The sequence below is a fragment of the Mizuhopecten yessoensis genome, unplaced genomic scaffold (genome assembly GCF_002113885.1).
Source record: "Mizuhopecten yessoensis strain PY_sf001 unplaced genomic scaffold, ASM211388v2 scaffold2995, whole genome shotgun sequence".
Taxonomy (NCBI): Eukaryota; Metazoa; Mollusca; class Bivalvia; order Pectinida; family Pectinidae; genus Mizuhopecten; species Mizuhopecten yessoensis.
Window position 1 is genome coordinate 10259 of NW_018404823.1, and position 18056 is coordinate 28314.

Sequence of the window (18056 nt, forward strand, 5' to 3'; positions counted from 1 at the left end):
CCTTTGTTATCTACTGTGGCGAAAGTTTTTGAAATGGTTGTTTTTAAACATATCCATAACTATTTTTTGGAAAACTCCTTCTTTTATCAACACCAGTCCGGTTTTATGCCGAATCATTCGACCTTATATCAACTCATTGAAATATATCACAATATCTGTCTAGCGTTAGAAGAAAAAAACCATGCCTGTTTAGTTTTCTGCGACATCTCTATTGCCTTTGATCGTATATGGCATAAAGGGCTCGTTATCAAATTAACGTCTTATGGAAAAACTGGCGAGCTATTGAATTGAATCTACCTATCTAATAGGCAACAACACGTTTTTATATCGAATTCTCTTTCTCGTGCTGGTTTCATAAAAAGCAGGAGTTCCTCAATGTTCTATTTTAGGCCCATTATTTCGCAGACGATACTTCTCTCTTACACATATCTTCTTCCTGTCAAGAAATAGAGACTGTCCTTAACGTAGACATTGATTCTTTAAGTAAATGGGCCAAAAAATGGTTAGTAGATTTCAATGCTAGCAAGACCAATATTTTATTTATCTCTAATGCGATAGAACTAAATGGAGATTTAGAATTACGTTTTAACGACCAATTATTGAATTTTAGTGACCACACAGGCATTTGGGTGTAGTCTTCAATTCTGCAAGTAATTGGGGTATACTATTTTAGCTATTTATACCTCCGTTATGAAGAAAATAAATGTTCTGAGAAGTCTGAAACATATTCTTAAAAGAGAAACTTTGTTGAAAATATATAACTCTTTTATTTTGCCAATTTTTGATTACTGTTGTGAATTATGGGACGGATGTACAATTAATGAAAGTGAGAGGTTAGAAAAATGTCAACGTGAAGCCGCACGTATCATTACTGGTCTTCCTTCCTATGCTAATAATTATGCTCTCTATTTTGAATCGGGGTTAGAAAGACTCTCAGACAGGAGAAAAAGAAGGAAACTGCAGTTATTGTACAAAATGAAAAATGGTATCACCCCTGAATTCTTAAACAAAATTCTTCCCAATATTAATACAGTAAACAAAATTTCAGATATCCTTTAAGAAACAGTAATGACTTTGTAATACCAAATTTCAGACTTTCTAGTACAAATTCATCCTTCTTACTTTCTACGCTTCGCTCTTGGAACAATTTAGATACTGCTAAAAGATCATCGGTCACTTTAGGAATATTCAAAAAAGCCATCTCTCGAGAATTGGACGCCAAATCGCCCAGTTATTTTGGTTATGTGAACGAAAACTAAATATCATTCACACTAAATTAAGGTACAACTGCAGTTACCTAAATTATGATTTATTTAGAGTCAACATCGTAGATAGTCCCGCCTGTGTCTGTGGATCCCCATGTGAAAACGCCTATCATTTCTTTTTTGAATGTCCAGTTTATACACACCAGAGGTTTGAATTGTTTCAAAATCTAAATTTTGTTAATGATATCTCCTTAGATATATTGTTATCTGGTATTCCGGATCTGTCTTCTCAACAAAATAATGATATTTTTCGTAACGTGCAAACATTCATAAAGACCAGCGGTAGGTTTTAATTCGTAAGACGTTTATATTTCTACACTCAATTTGTGAGACTGTTTAATGTTGTTCTTCCTCTTTTTTTCTGTTGTAATGCTACTATTATACATATCATTTGATACCCAGTTGTGCCATGTTTGTAAATCTGATGTATATATTTGAGGAAAGGGCGTAAATAATGTTATAATAGCTTGTGCCCAATCCTGTTGTCACTATTTTGGCAATAACATTTGTTTAAACTTAGCGGCAATATGGTAAAACAAAATCACACTGATTTATCGAAATATCGTCCGTACCATTTTGTTCAATGTAAAGAAATGATGTCCTTGCGAACTGCATGAATTTTGGCGAAATAAAGGTTCGGAATGAAAACTTAACTGGATAAATTTAAAGTTAATGTCAATTTAACAATTTTTGCATTCGTTCCGTTTAACTAGTGTTCAATTAATACTAGTCATCACCGTCATTATGTATGGCAAACACCAGCTAATCAAAACAGCGGATTTCAATCACGGAAAGCGCGGAATGTAATTAGCTCAGTGGTTACTACGGAGACGAAATGTTCACCGACCGAAAACAGCTTAACTCTGAATGACGATAGCTTTCGTCAGGAGATCTTTGAAAAATGCAGCAACATGAGAAACAGATAAAAGTGATTGATGGTTGGTAAGGTCGTATCCCATATAAAGTACAAGGTACAAAGCCTACGGAAGCCGTAGGTTCCAGTAGACATGCCAGGTAATAATTATGATGTGTACTGAAGGTCTCTAAAAACCCAGAGCATTTTCTGAACCAGGTTCCAGACGAATATTACGATATTTTGATAAAAAATATCGATTTTTGTTGTTGTTGTAAAATCCAAAATTTGTAAAATATGTAATTATATATACAAATTCAGCTAAACCAAAGAATAGAAATTATCATAATCTATCCCTCTTATCCTAATGATCACATCAAATCGGCGAACGTAGACGTGTAAGTTCCTTACAGCGTCAAGTTAATGAATCTCGCTATAGCCGTGTCAAGACAAGCGTACATATATATTATATTATATACATACATCGTACGTAAAGGTCCTGGTCAAAGCAAAGCCTCTGAACGACCATGTATTATTGCCACCCATTTGTATATATGTATTCTCTACACTGTATTGTTTATGAGAATAAAACAATTGTCATTGTACAGGTAGAAGAATTTTAACCAAGAAAGGTAACATAATATCACATCTTACAAGATCTGACTAAGAAGCTAACATATACATTTCTGATAACTTAATTACAAATAGAGAATACATCACAGACTCACCAGCTCGAGAAAAACACATTACAAATATACATTAAAGTGCATACTTACTTGCTCGGTGCGTGTCAGAGACGGGTTCACACATATGTAAGGCAGCTTCCCATAATCGTATATCCAGCATGACGCTTGAATTATACAGTTCGATCACCTTTGACCCCGAGAGAGTCGCTGACATTCCTCCTGAGGTGCTGGCTATGAATAGGATGGAAGTGTTATAAGGGACAGCGAAATAGACAACTAAATCTCAACCCCAGGGGCCACCTAAGGGAGGCATTCCGTAATCTGTACGTTATAGGAAAATGTACCCGCAGAGTTTATGTAAAACCAGAGAAACATAAAGCCAGTATAATGTAGTATATACGTCTCTGGTAAAACCATTTGATATGTACTAATCGCTCAGCACGTGTTAGTACACAAAATGAGTATGACCTAAAGCCGTGCTAAATCATCCCATGTGTGCGATCATTGTAGCACGTGAGTTTGTTTTCCACTATCAAAATGCAGTTAACTTTTCGATTTAATGGCTATTAAATTATGACCCCAGAGTATCGGTACAAACATGATATACCATAAGCTATGAAAACTAGTTTAAAGCCACATTATCTTTGTTTAAAGAAAAATTGTCAGAACGTCCTATCTTCAATAGACAAAAATGTTTGAAAATTTAATTATAACTACATTTACTACCTCGCACTATTCCTAGCAGCCTGTATGCGCATGACAGAAAATTCCACGAGTCAAAAAATAAAGTTCTTGGTGCGCTGTACACGGTTGTAGTGAATTTCTAATATCTGGAAAACTGCAAACAAAAGACCATACCTCATGTTTAGAAGGGTGAAAGGCATTCTCCTTTAATTAATCGGCCTATTTTCTAGCTTTTGTCCAAAAGCCGGTAAAATACTTGAAAGGATTATTTCATGTACTTGCACAACAGTATTTTTTTAGTTCTGATTTTATCAATATCAGTCGGGTTTTATGTCTTGCCTTTCAACAGTGTGTTGATTGATTATGGTATCTCATAATATTAGTCTAGATCTAGAAGTTCATTTGTATGGTATTCGTGACATTTCTAAAGCGTTTGACAGTCTGGAATAAAGGCCTATTAGAAAAGTTAAAAGCATGTGTTATTTCAGGTGACTTTTTGTCCTGAATAAAACCTGTTTAAGTAACAGACAAAAAAAAAACCCCATTTCTAAATAACTCGTATTCTAATATTTGTACGATATGGGATGGAGTTCCCCAAGGTTCAATCATTGCTCCATTCTGGGTTTTTAAAAAAAAGATATTGCAGCACCTCTATTTGCAATCTAATTAAAAACAGATCTCTCATTACACTACGTTATGTACTGAGAGATCTGATTTTAATTAGATTGCTCTATTTGCTCACAGGGTCACGTTACAAATGTCTGAAATACACATATGCTACATGTATACTGATACGGGTCACAACACACATAAACATACGTGTTTGTTTATGTGTGTTGTGACCCGTATCAGCATAGCATATCTGTATTTCAGACATTTGTAACGTGACCCACGTATGTTTATGTGTGTTGTGACCCGTATCAGTATAGCATATTTGTATTTCAGACATTTGTAACGTGACCCTGTGATTTTGCTCATGACACATTTAAAAAAAATTCTTCTTCCTCTCTGACAAAACAAACAGTTTTGAATAGGGATTTTGAGTTATTACACAGATGGGCGTGTCACATGTACCTTCAATGCGAGCAAACCCGGAGTATGATTTGCGTATAATCGGCACACTCGGGTTTGATATTTCTCGGTAAAAACTATCCATGTTGAACTAAACAAGACAAATAAAAACAATGTCCTCGTACATTTCATACTATTATTATAAGCAATAAAATTGTGTGTCGAAAACTAGAAAAGTTAATTTAAATACAAGTGTTTGTCCCTTAAACATATTGTATACCGAAACTCCGCATCTATCCGTACTTTTTTTTATTGAATATGAACGAGCGACAACCTGCATTAACAGCTACTCGAATGTTTGATAAGATGTTCGTGCATCTGTATCTGTATCTGTCAGGTTCCGGATAAAATTCATGAATTGAATATCACATCCGGGGAGGAGGAGTGGAGTAGAAGTTACTTTTTGAGGCTACTACGGAATTGGTCGACCGTAGTTGCACTGATGAGGATTCTTTTAGAGCGTTCTAATCGGTTAGTGTACGTGGGAAGAAGGATTGTCTAGTTTTCAGTGTTGCACGATACCTGTTGTAGTTTCGGACTGTTGTTTCGTCGTGTGTTGGTACGGCTGGCTGTGATGTAGTCGTCAGCGGGTGTGGCTACTAAGCCCATTGATGATCTGAAACAACAGTACTAGTCTGTGGTCACGACGTCTGTCTTTCAGTGGTTCGAGTTCTAGTCTGTTTAGCATGGTTGTTACACTGCTCTCTCTTTGGTAATCTGACAGAATGAATCTTGCTGCACGCCTTTGGACTTTCTCTATGGTATATATGCCCTTGTCCGTGTAAGGGTCCCAGATGGTGGAACTATACTCCAATACAGATCGAATTAGGGACTTGAACGCACACAATTTCAGATCCGTCGAACATTTCTTCAGATTTCTCCGAAGGAATCCAAGTGTGGAGTTGGCACGGTTGGAAAGTTTGGTGATTTGTGATGATCATTTCATGGTGTTGCTGAAGATGATGCCGAGGTATGGGTTGTCAGTTACCTCTTCTAGTACGGTATCACCGAGAGTGTAGCGAAAGGCTGATGGAGATTTAGAGGGATGGATCCTCATGATGTAACATTTGCTGGTGTTAAAGGACATGTCCCACGCAGATGCCCATCGTTCTAATGATTTTAAATCTTCTTGAAAGTCTAAGTGATCCTGGACAGTTCTTATCAATGACAATGACAATTGTTTTATTCTCATAAACAATACAGTGTAGAGTATACATATATACAAATGGGTGACAATAACACATGGTGGAACTATCGTCCTATAAAGGAGACAGTCGTCTGCAAATAACCTGACGGTGGATTTCACTGCTAGTGGAAGGTCATTGATGTGGCAGAGGAAGAGGAGTGGTCCGAGTTCTGTCCCTTGGGGGACTCCGGACTCAACTTGCGCTGACGCTGTATGTTCACCCTCCACTAGTACCCGTTGGGTTCTGTCCTGCAGGAATGATGAAATCCAGCGAATGATGTCGGGATGAACGCCGTAGTGGTCAAGTAGTGCATGTTTCAGATTGAAATGGTTCGTTGTGACAGGCCCGGTTTGGCCAGGTGATAATTAAGGATTAACTTTAATATATTTTTTCTTGTTATGGAGCTATAACACAAAAAAACGGAGTGTACTCTAAAAAAACCGCGAAGCGGTTTATGATGAGAGTACACTCCAGTTTTTCGTGTTATAGCTCTATAACATGAAACATATATTCAAGTTAATCCTTATAATTTAATCTACTATCCCTGTGGAAATCCACTTTTATTGATGGACTTTTTTCTCTTAGAAATTATTGCGCTGCTGTATCAGCCAATCAAAAGCGACGTTACAAACGGCGACGTCATTTTTTTTACGTTATGGGCTGATACCATAAAAAAGTAAGCCAATGAAAATGTTTGTTACAAGCAAGATTAAATTATCGTTTCATATTTTCTCTTTTTAAACCCATATAAATACATTTTATTTAGTATTACGACCAATACAAAAAACAAAGCAATAATTCACAAAAATATTTATTTTTTCTTGAACACATGACTCATTATCATAGATAAAGTGAAGAGTTTTATTTTTCAATTTGAGACGGCTCGCTGATAGAAGTCATTTGCATGACAATGTGAAAAACTGACGCTAATGACATCTACGGTAACGATGATACTTCCGGTTTAATGACTTAAAGTATCAAGATATGTACAACACTTAATAAGCAATGCAGGACCCAAATTCACATGCGTTTCATTTCCTTAACTTAAGTAAGGTATTCCAATGTCGTTAATGAATTTATTTAACTTAAGGAACCTTGTGCTGACTACTTTGCATCCTCGATATCCAGGGGTTACGCTTAGTTTCGCTCTCTACACCTCTGGAATATGTCATGGCGAAATTGAAGACACGAAGATAGCTGTTTGATTGGTCCTAGGTAAAAAAAACTTACCAATCGCTAGGCTGATACCTGTCCTTTGCAAATTACAAAGGAGAGACGCTCGACTTCAAAGCCTGTCAATTTTACCGGTACGTGATCGCGAGATTCTTTTGATGTACATCAAAGGATCGAACTAGTCTTCTTGTCTCATCAACAAGGTGGCGCACACCGAGCCTTCAATTTTGCCATGACATACTGTATGCCAGGGGTGTAGAGAGCAAACGTGAGCGTAAACCATGGATATCGAGGATGACTACTTTGTTAACTATACATTGGTTATATAAAATTTTGCTGAAGGGCATCATATGCCCCCCTTCCCCATCCGAAAATAAATAAATAAATAAAAAGATAAACAAACATAAATTTGGAATAAAGAAACCCCGGTACCATTGCTTGCAATGGAACATATTGATCATTTGAATAGTAAATGAACATGGTATCTATGGAATGTTAAAGGGATGCAAACGATATCAGAATACCTCGTTAGTCAGGATTTTTTTGTTTCTCTATGGGAAAAATATGTCGATGGGCATACTATGGGATCACTACACCTCGCTACTTTGGGACGGCTGGGGTATATATTGGAATCATGGGTTAATTTGCTAAAGGGCTTTCTATGAGACCACTAGATTGTGCCTTGGACATTTTATGATGTTCTCAGTCACACCAAGGGACATATTGGACTTACTATAGGACTTATGGTAGACTGCGGACACGCTGGGCTCACTATATAGTTGTAACGCTACGTAAACAGAGTAGAATAGGGAGAAAACTGGTATTACCTTTGGGAAACACGGACACACTAAGTCAACACAGACTCACCACAGGGGCAATTAAAGCTAGAACATGATATGCGATGAAATCAAATCAAAGAATTTTCCATTTAAACAACATTTTTTTTTCTTTCGCATATAGATTCTCGTTTTCACTTCTTGCTTGGTGACTATGTTATTTCTTGTGGACCGGATGCTTTACGAATTTTGCCGAACCCAGAATCACATAATGTACGATGTTAGATGGCGTGAATCAATTGGGTTCATACTAATTATTATATCTTGACATTGACATAGATATATGTTTATTGACGTCGATAAATACACAACCATTCATTTGTAGTATACAAATATAAAATTTAGCACACCATCATACACATATATTTTTCTCGCATGTCATCAAAAAAGTAAGTTTTTGTGTAAACATGAATAGGTCTACCCATTAAAGAGAGGAACACGCTCGCATCCATGCAAAGATATGTCAGTATGTTGTACGCAAAACGAAAAGAACATGTATGCCTACAACATACTTACAAACATATGACATAACTACGTCAAACTATACGTCAAATTAGAGAAACTCATACCTTCCCCAATATAGACACACACACATGACTACTGCATTACATGGATATAAACATGTACAATACGACCCTTAAATCGAAACCATGAGTGTGAGACAGTCGTTTTCTGTCACACTTCTCATGTGCATTCGCATTCTTGCTAAGGAAAAGATAAACCTGTCTTTACTTTCTTTGAAAACTTGAGGGTAAGATGTTTGAAGTTTTAAGCACGAGGGTTTGCCGATAGCTTAACTTCAGAAATCTTTTCCTGAGGGTTATACAATATTTCTGTACGCATCACACAGGAGTGACTGATTTTTTTTCCCGGAATGTCATAAATATAAGTTTTAACACTGAACCAAATACATAGCGCCATTAGATGTGTGACAAAATTGATGACGTGACCCTGGTAACGCTGCATTAAGTGATGGCGCAGTATTCAGAATAATAGCAGAAGTCAAATGTCTTTCCCATGTAGTTACAGACAGGTTTGTCTTTTTCCTTGCAATTGTGGGAATGCACTTGTGAAGTTTGTAAGAAAAACGTCTTTCCAAGATAGAAAGTCATTTAAGTTAAATCACGATGGAAAAAAACCCCAAAAAAACTCGACAAGTCAATTTTTCTGTAAACTCTGTACCTTCGGATGGGATATATCTGTCTTACATATATACATATGACAAAGTCATATACTTTACTATTCAGAGATCGATCAATTTACCACTTAAGAGGGATATACACGACTCCCTATAAAGAGGCTACAGACATGTCGAGTTACACGTATGTAACCATACACATAAACACCTCTTCCACACACACACATGCCATTATACATATGGTACACATACATCTCATACCAGTGACACCTGTCTACTAACACACATAACAGACATATCCACCTCCAACAGAACCACACAGGTCTTCAATGAAAGACCGATAATGTAAAAAGCCATTAAACTAACACGTTCGCATTTAACCCTTTACTTCCACGTGTTAAATACGAACGGTTGTTAAATTAATGACGCAAACGGTTATAAATTCGTAACAAGCTGGTGCGAACTCGTTAAAGAAGACCTTTACAAGGTTTCATGTAACCATGTCGGTTTATCTCGTTGTTGACATTAACGGACTTTCATAGTCTGCTACAGACATACAAAACACAGATCTAACCCGAACCTTTAGATAGACATATGTGTATCTACAAAAATGTAATTATAAAAGGGACATATGTCTAAATTTCATGTAGACATACTTACATACGATTCCACATATACATACACCTCATACAGAAAACAACGTGTACCTGATGCACCACACATATTCAGTCACACAGTTTCTTGAGAATAAGGAGCGTACATAGTTCTTTAAAGATTGTCATAAAGTCGTATACATGTGAATCGCTTGTCCATGCTGATATGTACATAAGAATGCACCATTTGTGTCATTATGTCAAAGAATCAAATATCTGAGTACACAATGAGTTCAGGTTTCAACAGTTAAGACAAGATCTTCAAGTGCGACAGAAAGGTTTCACTTAGGAGCGTAAATAATTCTTTTCAATGGCATTTTCCCCTCCATGAATGCATCCTCTTCAAGTTCAAGTTCATTGTTCTCCTTTAGCCTTGCGACTGTAATGACACTGTACCTGTTTTTTCTTTTGTGATCATTCTTTCTATCCTCTTTTACTTCTTGTCATATTTAGATAAACATACGGTATACATACACATATATATTAGTCCAACCAAGATTCATGGCAGATGATTTAGTGCATTTCCTTCCGAGAGTGACGAGAGTCCTTGGTAGAAACAAGGTAACATTGTTAGGAGACGACAAACAACAAGGAGGTATGGCTATATCGTCATCAACTTGTTTTGTCGCCATGTTCATCAACAATCTGACTCTAAATCGCTCATATGCGCGCGACCAAACTTCGTTATGATGCTGTATTATCAGTGAGATATTTCAAATACCATGTTTTCATAGAAGTATTGTTGTCGTGGTTCCAGCGACCAAACGACCGTATCATGTAGTTGCTGTTTATGTTGTTTGACCCAGTATTCATTGCTCATGACGAATAATTCAAGAAGATGATAACTTCGGTTTTGTCAATGCGCTAGGACGGTTGAACCAAGCGACTCGGTAAACTTAGTTCACATCATTCTTTTCAACGGATTATTGTATCAAACTTAGATTATGATTAAAATGCTAATATTTCAGAAGGTATTCTATTACACGAAATATTACCCATTCGTGAAATATCCAATTTAATTTCCTTGTCAGAACTACTGGTTAGACAGTAGATTTCAGCTCCTGAACTGCCCAATGTCAGCTACCGACGTTATCGGCTGTATCCACATGCCATCCACGTGGATAACTTGTCCTGGTTTGGATTTCTAATATAAGTTTTCCTTGCATGTATAAATATAATTCCTCGTGATTAAAGGTTGGTAAGCAAACTTCGTGCCAGACAATAGTCACACATTAAGTGAAAGATAGTATATGTTCCTTAACAGAATTACAATTGCTATTTTGTCTTATCTGCTTCGAGTATTTGCTCAAGTTTTTGATATTCCTGCTAACGATTTCGGGAGCAAGGTGCCAATACTCAGAATACCACTGATTCGAGTTATCACCCATTGTTCATAAACAACATTGACAAGAGCAGACGAGTAGTCTCCCTTTGGTCTACAGCACGGGCATATCTATTTATTTTACGCAAAGAACGACCATAGTTTGTGCGTGACTTATTAACGTGTTTCAGACCAGGACAGAGGGCTGATACATCACACATTATGTTTGCATCAACTAGTTTTTATCGCCATTAGACTATGCTTTTCAGGAGTCGTTTGTGATTGGTATATAAAGCGTTAGAGTAACTAGACCTGCTACCATAAACATGCTTGTCGTCATTAAGTTTTCTTTAAATATGGTTCAAACATTACCACTTGTTTTATTCCACCTCCGTCCCCCTGTCCGCATGTGTTTGGCGAGGTGTAACGGAGAGGGTTATTCCTTGTCTATGACCTTATGCACGTGATCTGTAAAGCGGAGTCCATTGAATTTGCTGTTACTTTAAATTTAAACCCTTGACAACAGAACCGAGGACCATACGTCATAGCTGTCTTGTTTGTTGTAAAGACGACGTCCCCTTGGTTGGCACATTTGGTAACCTGGTGGTTTGACTGAAAAATAACAAGAACAAACCAGTTAGTTACCTAGAGGCTTGATCATAAAACATAAATAGAACAGTTGGTTACCTAGTGGCTTGATAATAAAACATCAATAGAACAGTTGGTTACCTAGTGGCTTGATCATAAAACATAAATAGATCAGTTGGTTACCCAGTGGCTCGAGCATAAAACAGAAAAAACCAGTTGGTAACCTAGTGGCTTGATTGTAAAAAGATAAATAAAACAATTGGTTACCAGGTGGCTTGATTGTAAAACATAAATAAAACAGTTGGTTACCAGGTGGCTTGATTGTAAAACATGCGTAAAACAGTTGGTTACCAGGTGGCTTGATTGTAAAACATAAATAAAACAATTGGTTACCCGGTGGCTTGATTGAAAAACATAATTACAGTAATTAGTTACCAGGCGCTTTGACTTCAAAACAAAATATTTTAGTTGGTTACTGCATTATTCGACAGACCCGATACTATTTGATTGAATTAATGAAAAAAAATATCAAAACAATAACAAGGTCAAACAACACATCAAAACAAAGTTAGCTTCCTCTAAGTGGTTAGACTGCCTACCACTGACAGTTGTTTGTTAGAGTCCGGTCATGCTTTCTCAGCACTGATATGCCAGAATTGTTATATTATACTCTGTGCAGAGCTATATGTACTAAACACCAACCGATTCCATATTCCAGACCAAATGTAACAAGTCGTTGTATCGATGTTTTATCACTGTGTTATATATGTTACCTGTATTGGGTTGAGAGCTGTTAGAAGTTTGTATCAAATTATTTTGTGCATGTGTTACAGAACAAAGAACTATTCGATTACCAATGGTTACATGTAATAGTACACGCACACAAAAGGAACAAAATATCATGACCATATGCTCATAAAATGCTTTCCACAAGACGACGATGCTAGCACAAAAGGAACATACGACTATTTGCTTAACGTCAGCTTTCCTCAAGACGGAGGTACTAGTAAGATTACTTTCACAAATGATAGTCCCGGTATTTCTATAAAATATCAGTAAACTGTCGCAATATGCCTTGTGAGATGAGATGACAGCCTTCGGTTGGTGAATTTAAAGACATCTTAGATTTATATCATTGGTATATTAGGGCTAAATTGTTGTGACGTTACGACTAACACAGGTGGATACTATTACTGTGCTTCTCCTTCTTAAATGGGATTCAAGGACAGTAAGGGAGCGTATATAACATTAAAAAATATCTGAAGAAGGATAAGTCTATACTGCAGTTATCAGCTCCATGTAACTTTCCCTAATGTGATAACTGACAGACAGGACTTATGTCAGGCTTGTCTTTACCACGTTAGGGAGTGTGAGCGAAGGCATTACTTAAAATCATCAACGATACATTTCGAAAATTAAAGGATTCCATTCTCGATATGAACATCTTCTCTCGGAATATTACGTAACAAACCTTTTGTTTGCGAAAAAAATAATGTTTGCAGATGTTACCAGACCAGTAGACTAATTTGATCCTTTGGTGTACATCAAAAGAGTTACACAGCAGCAAATGGTAAATTGACCGTGTTTCAAGTCGAATGTCGCTTCTCTTTAATCTTCAAAGGACATGCAGCAACCTAGCAATTGGTCAGGTTTTAAAAATAAAATGAAACCAATCAAGTAGCAAACGGCATGCCTTCGATTTTTGTCATGACATGTTCCAGGGATGCAGAGAAGATACATGTATCAAGAGCGGAACATTTTCAAAGATGCAACAATTCTGATCGACACTAACATCGGTTTACAGCATTAACGAGGTAACTTAGCTCTTTATATTTGGCACAAACAGCTCTCACATAGCAACTTCATTTGTACGAACTTTCCCATATCTCTGTTTTCATAGCAAACTTGAAGGCACGAAGATAGCTGTTTGATTGGTCCCAGCCTTCGATTTTGCTATGACATATTCAAGGAGTGTAGAGAGCGAAAGTGAACGTAACCCCTGGATATCGAGGATGCGGATATATATAAGGTCGCTGGAAATGAAAATGATCTAATGGTTGATCCCAACGTGCATGTAAAGTGAAACAACGCATTATACGAAAACAGTGGTGTCTTTCATGCAACTTGGGGGATAATTATGAATATTTCCAATGCATAGAAACATTAATTGTCAGATCTTACATCGTTATCACACAGAGCAATGCCTTAAAGCGACGTCAACATCCAATTATATTTTTCGAAATAGTGTTAGACTCTTAGCAGAGCGTGCTTAGAATGGTTTTGCGTGTTAAAGTTTATATAATAAATCACTTCAATTTCGTGTGTACTTTATTATTCACGTAATGCCAGATAACTGTATCACAAACACGTGAATTTGAGTTTGAGTGGAAGATTTTGTAATATTTACAGTAAATTAGTCAAATATGTTAAAAAGCGAATGTGTTTTCTCGCGAACTAACACATACATTAATATCTACGGAATCAAAATAATTTTCCAAGAAAGGCTAACGGCGATTTCAATACATGATTGTAAACATATGAAGTATATATGTATTTTTGTGTGTGTGAAATACACAACAAAAGCTTAAACAAAATATTCTGAGGATCAAATAATAATGATAGTGACTGGCTGGAAATATCTTTGTTTAGTTCGGTGACAAAATTTCCCAGCAGACTGTAGGTGTTCTTATGGGGCAAAAGTGTGCCCTTCCTCTGTCCGACTTGTTTTTTGTTTTATATGAGGCTGAAATCTACAAAGACCTTATCATGACTGGTGACAAAACATATCGCCATATCCTTCAATTTTACACTCAGATATATTGACGATGTGCTTTATTTGGCTGTGAGATATGTATTGACCATGTCGATTTCCACAGTTTGATATCAGGTTCAGTACAGACTCGTTCATGACCAACAGGACAACTTGCTACTAAACTGTACGATGGATGGGGCCATTTCAATTTTCCTATCGTGGATTTTCCCTTTCTTGATGGTAACATTATAGCTTCCCTTGCCTACATATTTTACCATGTCGCAGTCGAGTCGATATTTAATAGATTGTTCCAAATACCACGATTTTTGCAACACCTATCGACTGCTGACGACAAAAATAAAGGGTTTTAAAGATACTTTTTGATTTAGGCTATAGAAAAGTACCTCCATCATGATCTAATTTGGGAAAATGTCATTCTTTGTGTGATATGAAGGTCGATGTTTTGATTAGGTTTACCAGTGTTCCTTGCTGTGTCACTGTCACTTCCCCGGCTTTACTAGTAGGACATGATGCTTCTTTGACACCTGGTCTTACTTTCTGTGTACTTATACAAGGATCTCATGTAAAATTTGTCTTTGTTCATATTTTTACCTTTTCTGGTATTTTGACATTTCGATATTCTTTTGCTTTGTTAGACACTTGGCGTTAATTTTGGATCAACATTAAGGACGGTTAAAACATGACATTTAAGTAATCCAACGCAACCCTAATACCACATGCTAACTTTTCAGCTAATTATGACCGATGGCATTTACAAGTTTTGCCATAGTCAGCAAAACACCAGGCTTTACGCTTGGTAATTTTCAAAATAACTGCCATTCCCAACAACGTTTAACGTACAGATGATTATGTTAGAATGTGACCGGGCACTCCAGGAGGATTAATTGACCATATCAAGCGACACCGTCTCACGATTTTTACATTTAATACGGGGGGGAATCAAAGCCTAGCAAATGTGGGACATTAGTGTTACAAACGAAGACAGTTTAGTGGAAGGTTAACTTATTATGTGTTAAGGCAGGCATCATGCTAAAGTACGCACTTTGACGCTCAGTTGAAATCTTGCTTTAAAACGGAACAAAGCTGCTAGTGATGATTAACACAATCTATATTTAGTTGGTGTAGAAAATGGGTAGTAGCTACTGATGAAAGAAATGTCAAGGTCCTGAGACCAGCGTCCCTAAAAGGTCAATTAAATTATAGCCATCGGTTTTTTTTGTGTTTCTACGACGCTAAGATCATATGACGAAGGTGCCAACGGGCGAAACTGCCACTGAATATGAATATTGTGCAACGCCATAAGAACGATTATGTTACAAACATCAGGACGCTCCACCAGCGTGGGATACAGCAGGTAAATACCTTTACAATGTTCCCAAACCTCCTTGGGGCACCAAGAATACTGGAAGAAGAAATAGATAAGAAAGCAGGTACCAAAAGTAGGTTGGTACATTTAGGACTAGTACAATATAATTTCCTTCATTCATTACCTCGCGCACTTATCACAACTTCTCGAACGCTCGACACAACATCTCAAACAAAACTTCTTTATCAGAAAAAAAACTTGGATTAAGAAATACATATGAAACTGGGGCCGTTTATCTTATTTAATAATTGATAAAATCTGCTCTGCATTCGGAATCGTAATGAATCATCGACAAAATAGATTAAATATGATTACTTTGTGCTTCGATTTTCATTGACCGAGAAGCAAAACCATCGAAAACGAGTTAAACTGGTAGAAATACAGCTATTGCCTGTGCGTGCGGGAACTTAAGAATAGTCATGTCTGAGAAACGGATCAGAAAACATTTTCTCTAAAAATCATGAAGACATACTAATATGATGTTGGTATACTGTGATTGCTCAAGCCATCAAACATTACCATTAAGCCTATATCAGCCAACGCTTATTTGGCTCTAAAAAGTGTCAAGGCATTCGGCGTCTGTTCTCATGAAGACAATTGACTCTGCTTTTGATATTCTTGTAATGCGTTTTATAATCCTTGCTCCCGCAACAGTAACATATAGTTATTGTCTGGTAAATTCTCAGATCGTTTAACAGATATGTCGATTTGTTAGGGACAAATTTGCAATGATTATTTTAGTATTTGATTGTAGTAAAAGTACACTATGTAATTTTCCAATACAGTGACACAAATTAACTTTTCCCGTTTTGACGGTTAACAGTGAAAGATGCACGTGTCATATATATTTTTGCTGGAATAGATTTCCATCTTGTCGCCAAAACCAATAATATGTCATATCAATATTATTGTTTTGGAAGCATTCATTTTTTGAAATAGCTGTTTTCCAATCTTCTTTATCTCTTACATGACACGTTCTATTTCTCTTTGTCTTAAAATCAATATATGTTATAGTGTTTTTCTTTGCTGCATTTCTCATTTTCTCGAACAGCTATACGTTACAGTGTATTTACTGTCTAAGAGTGCAGATCATTATATATTACTTTGTGCTGAAATTCTACTATCAGGCACTTATAATGATGAACTAGGAGAAGCTTGATCATGGCAACAGAGACTCTTCCTTCGAACGCAGGATGTTGAAATAGATAAATTGCGCAACGGTTTTAGCGAGATGACTTATTTCACTTATAAAAGAAGATGTCAAAAGTGCATCCTCGATATCCAAGGGTAACGTTCACTTTCGCTCTCTACACCCCTGGAATATGTCATAGCAAAATTGACGGCATGCGGCCAAATTTTTGATTTGTGTCAGGTAAAAAAACCCTGACCAATCACTAGGCTAATACTTATCCTTTGAAGATTACAAAGGAGCGATGCCCGGCTTCAAAGCCTGTCAATTTTTACCGTTACATGACCGCGCTATTCTTTTGATGTACATCAAAGGACCAAACTAGTCTTCTCGTCTTATCCACAAGGTGCTACACATTGAGCCTCCGATTTTGCTATTACATATTCCAGGGGTCAGAGACCGAAAGTGAGCGTAACCCCTGGATATCGAGGATGTCAATAGTGAAGCAATAAGTGAGGTTTTTAATTGAGGCATACTCAAGTAAATTATATTTTGCGAAAATAAGCTGATTAACATTATTTGAGCCAGGTGCTATGATTAACAATATCTAAGCCATGTGTTATGATTAAAACCTTTTTAAGAAGTGTCACTGTATTACGAATATTATCAAAAAATAGCAAGAGAATTCTGCTAAAAATGTTTCTTGTGACCTTTTGAAACTAGCGTTGGGATTTCGTTAAATTACTGATAATATGACAAAACATCAACTCGTTAAGCTTGTTCGTACGCAAAGTCATAAACCGACTGTAACTTTGCATTTTATGAAAGTTGAATTCCCCAACAAGGAGTAATATATAATTGATATTGTCATAATTCAAGGATTTGTTCTGAATAACTAGATTTCATTGATAAATGGCGGCTTACAACACAAGGTTTCGTTAGAAGCAATTTAATGACGACTATAAACAGGTTTCATGGTCACAATCATGAACCTTGTGAGGTATGGAGGTCAATGTTTTTATTTTGCTTATTGAGTTGCCACTTCTTAGGTTTCAGCTTTGAGGACATGACCTTACATGGCTTTACCGACCTTTATTAATTGGCGAGTGTCGTCGACGAAGCACACGACGTACTAAACTGTTTCTTTTTCGAGGGTGTTCGTGTCAACATTTCTATTGTTCATGTTGTGTTCTAGTTTCAATGATTTTGAGTGCGAATTATTGTTTACTTTTCTGTTATTGTTTTGGTGGTTGTATGTGTGTGGGTGTAAGTGTGTGTGGGTGTGTGTGAGTGTGGGTGTGTGTGTGTGTGGGTGGGTGTGCGGGGGAGGGGG

At 36.8% G+C, this 18056-nt stretch overlaps 1 protein-coding gene across 1 annotated transcript in view; it reads right to left on the minus strand.

Annotated features, from left to right (window-relative positions):
• Window positions 1-7147: 7147 nt before the first annotated feature.
• The window catches only part of LOC110446765, a 70631-nt gene continuing 59722 nt past the window's right edge, over window positions 7148-18056 (minus strand). The window contains exon 3 of the mRNA XM_021492060.1: window positions 7148-11479. Within this exon, the coding sequence (XP_021347735.1) occupies window positions 11315-11479 (165 nt within the window). The 3' untranslated portion in view covers window positions 7148-11314. The remainder of the gene's footprint in view (window positions 11480-18056) is intronic.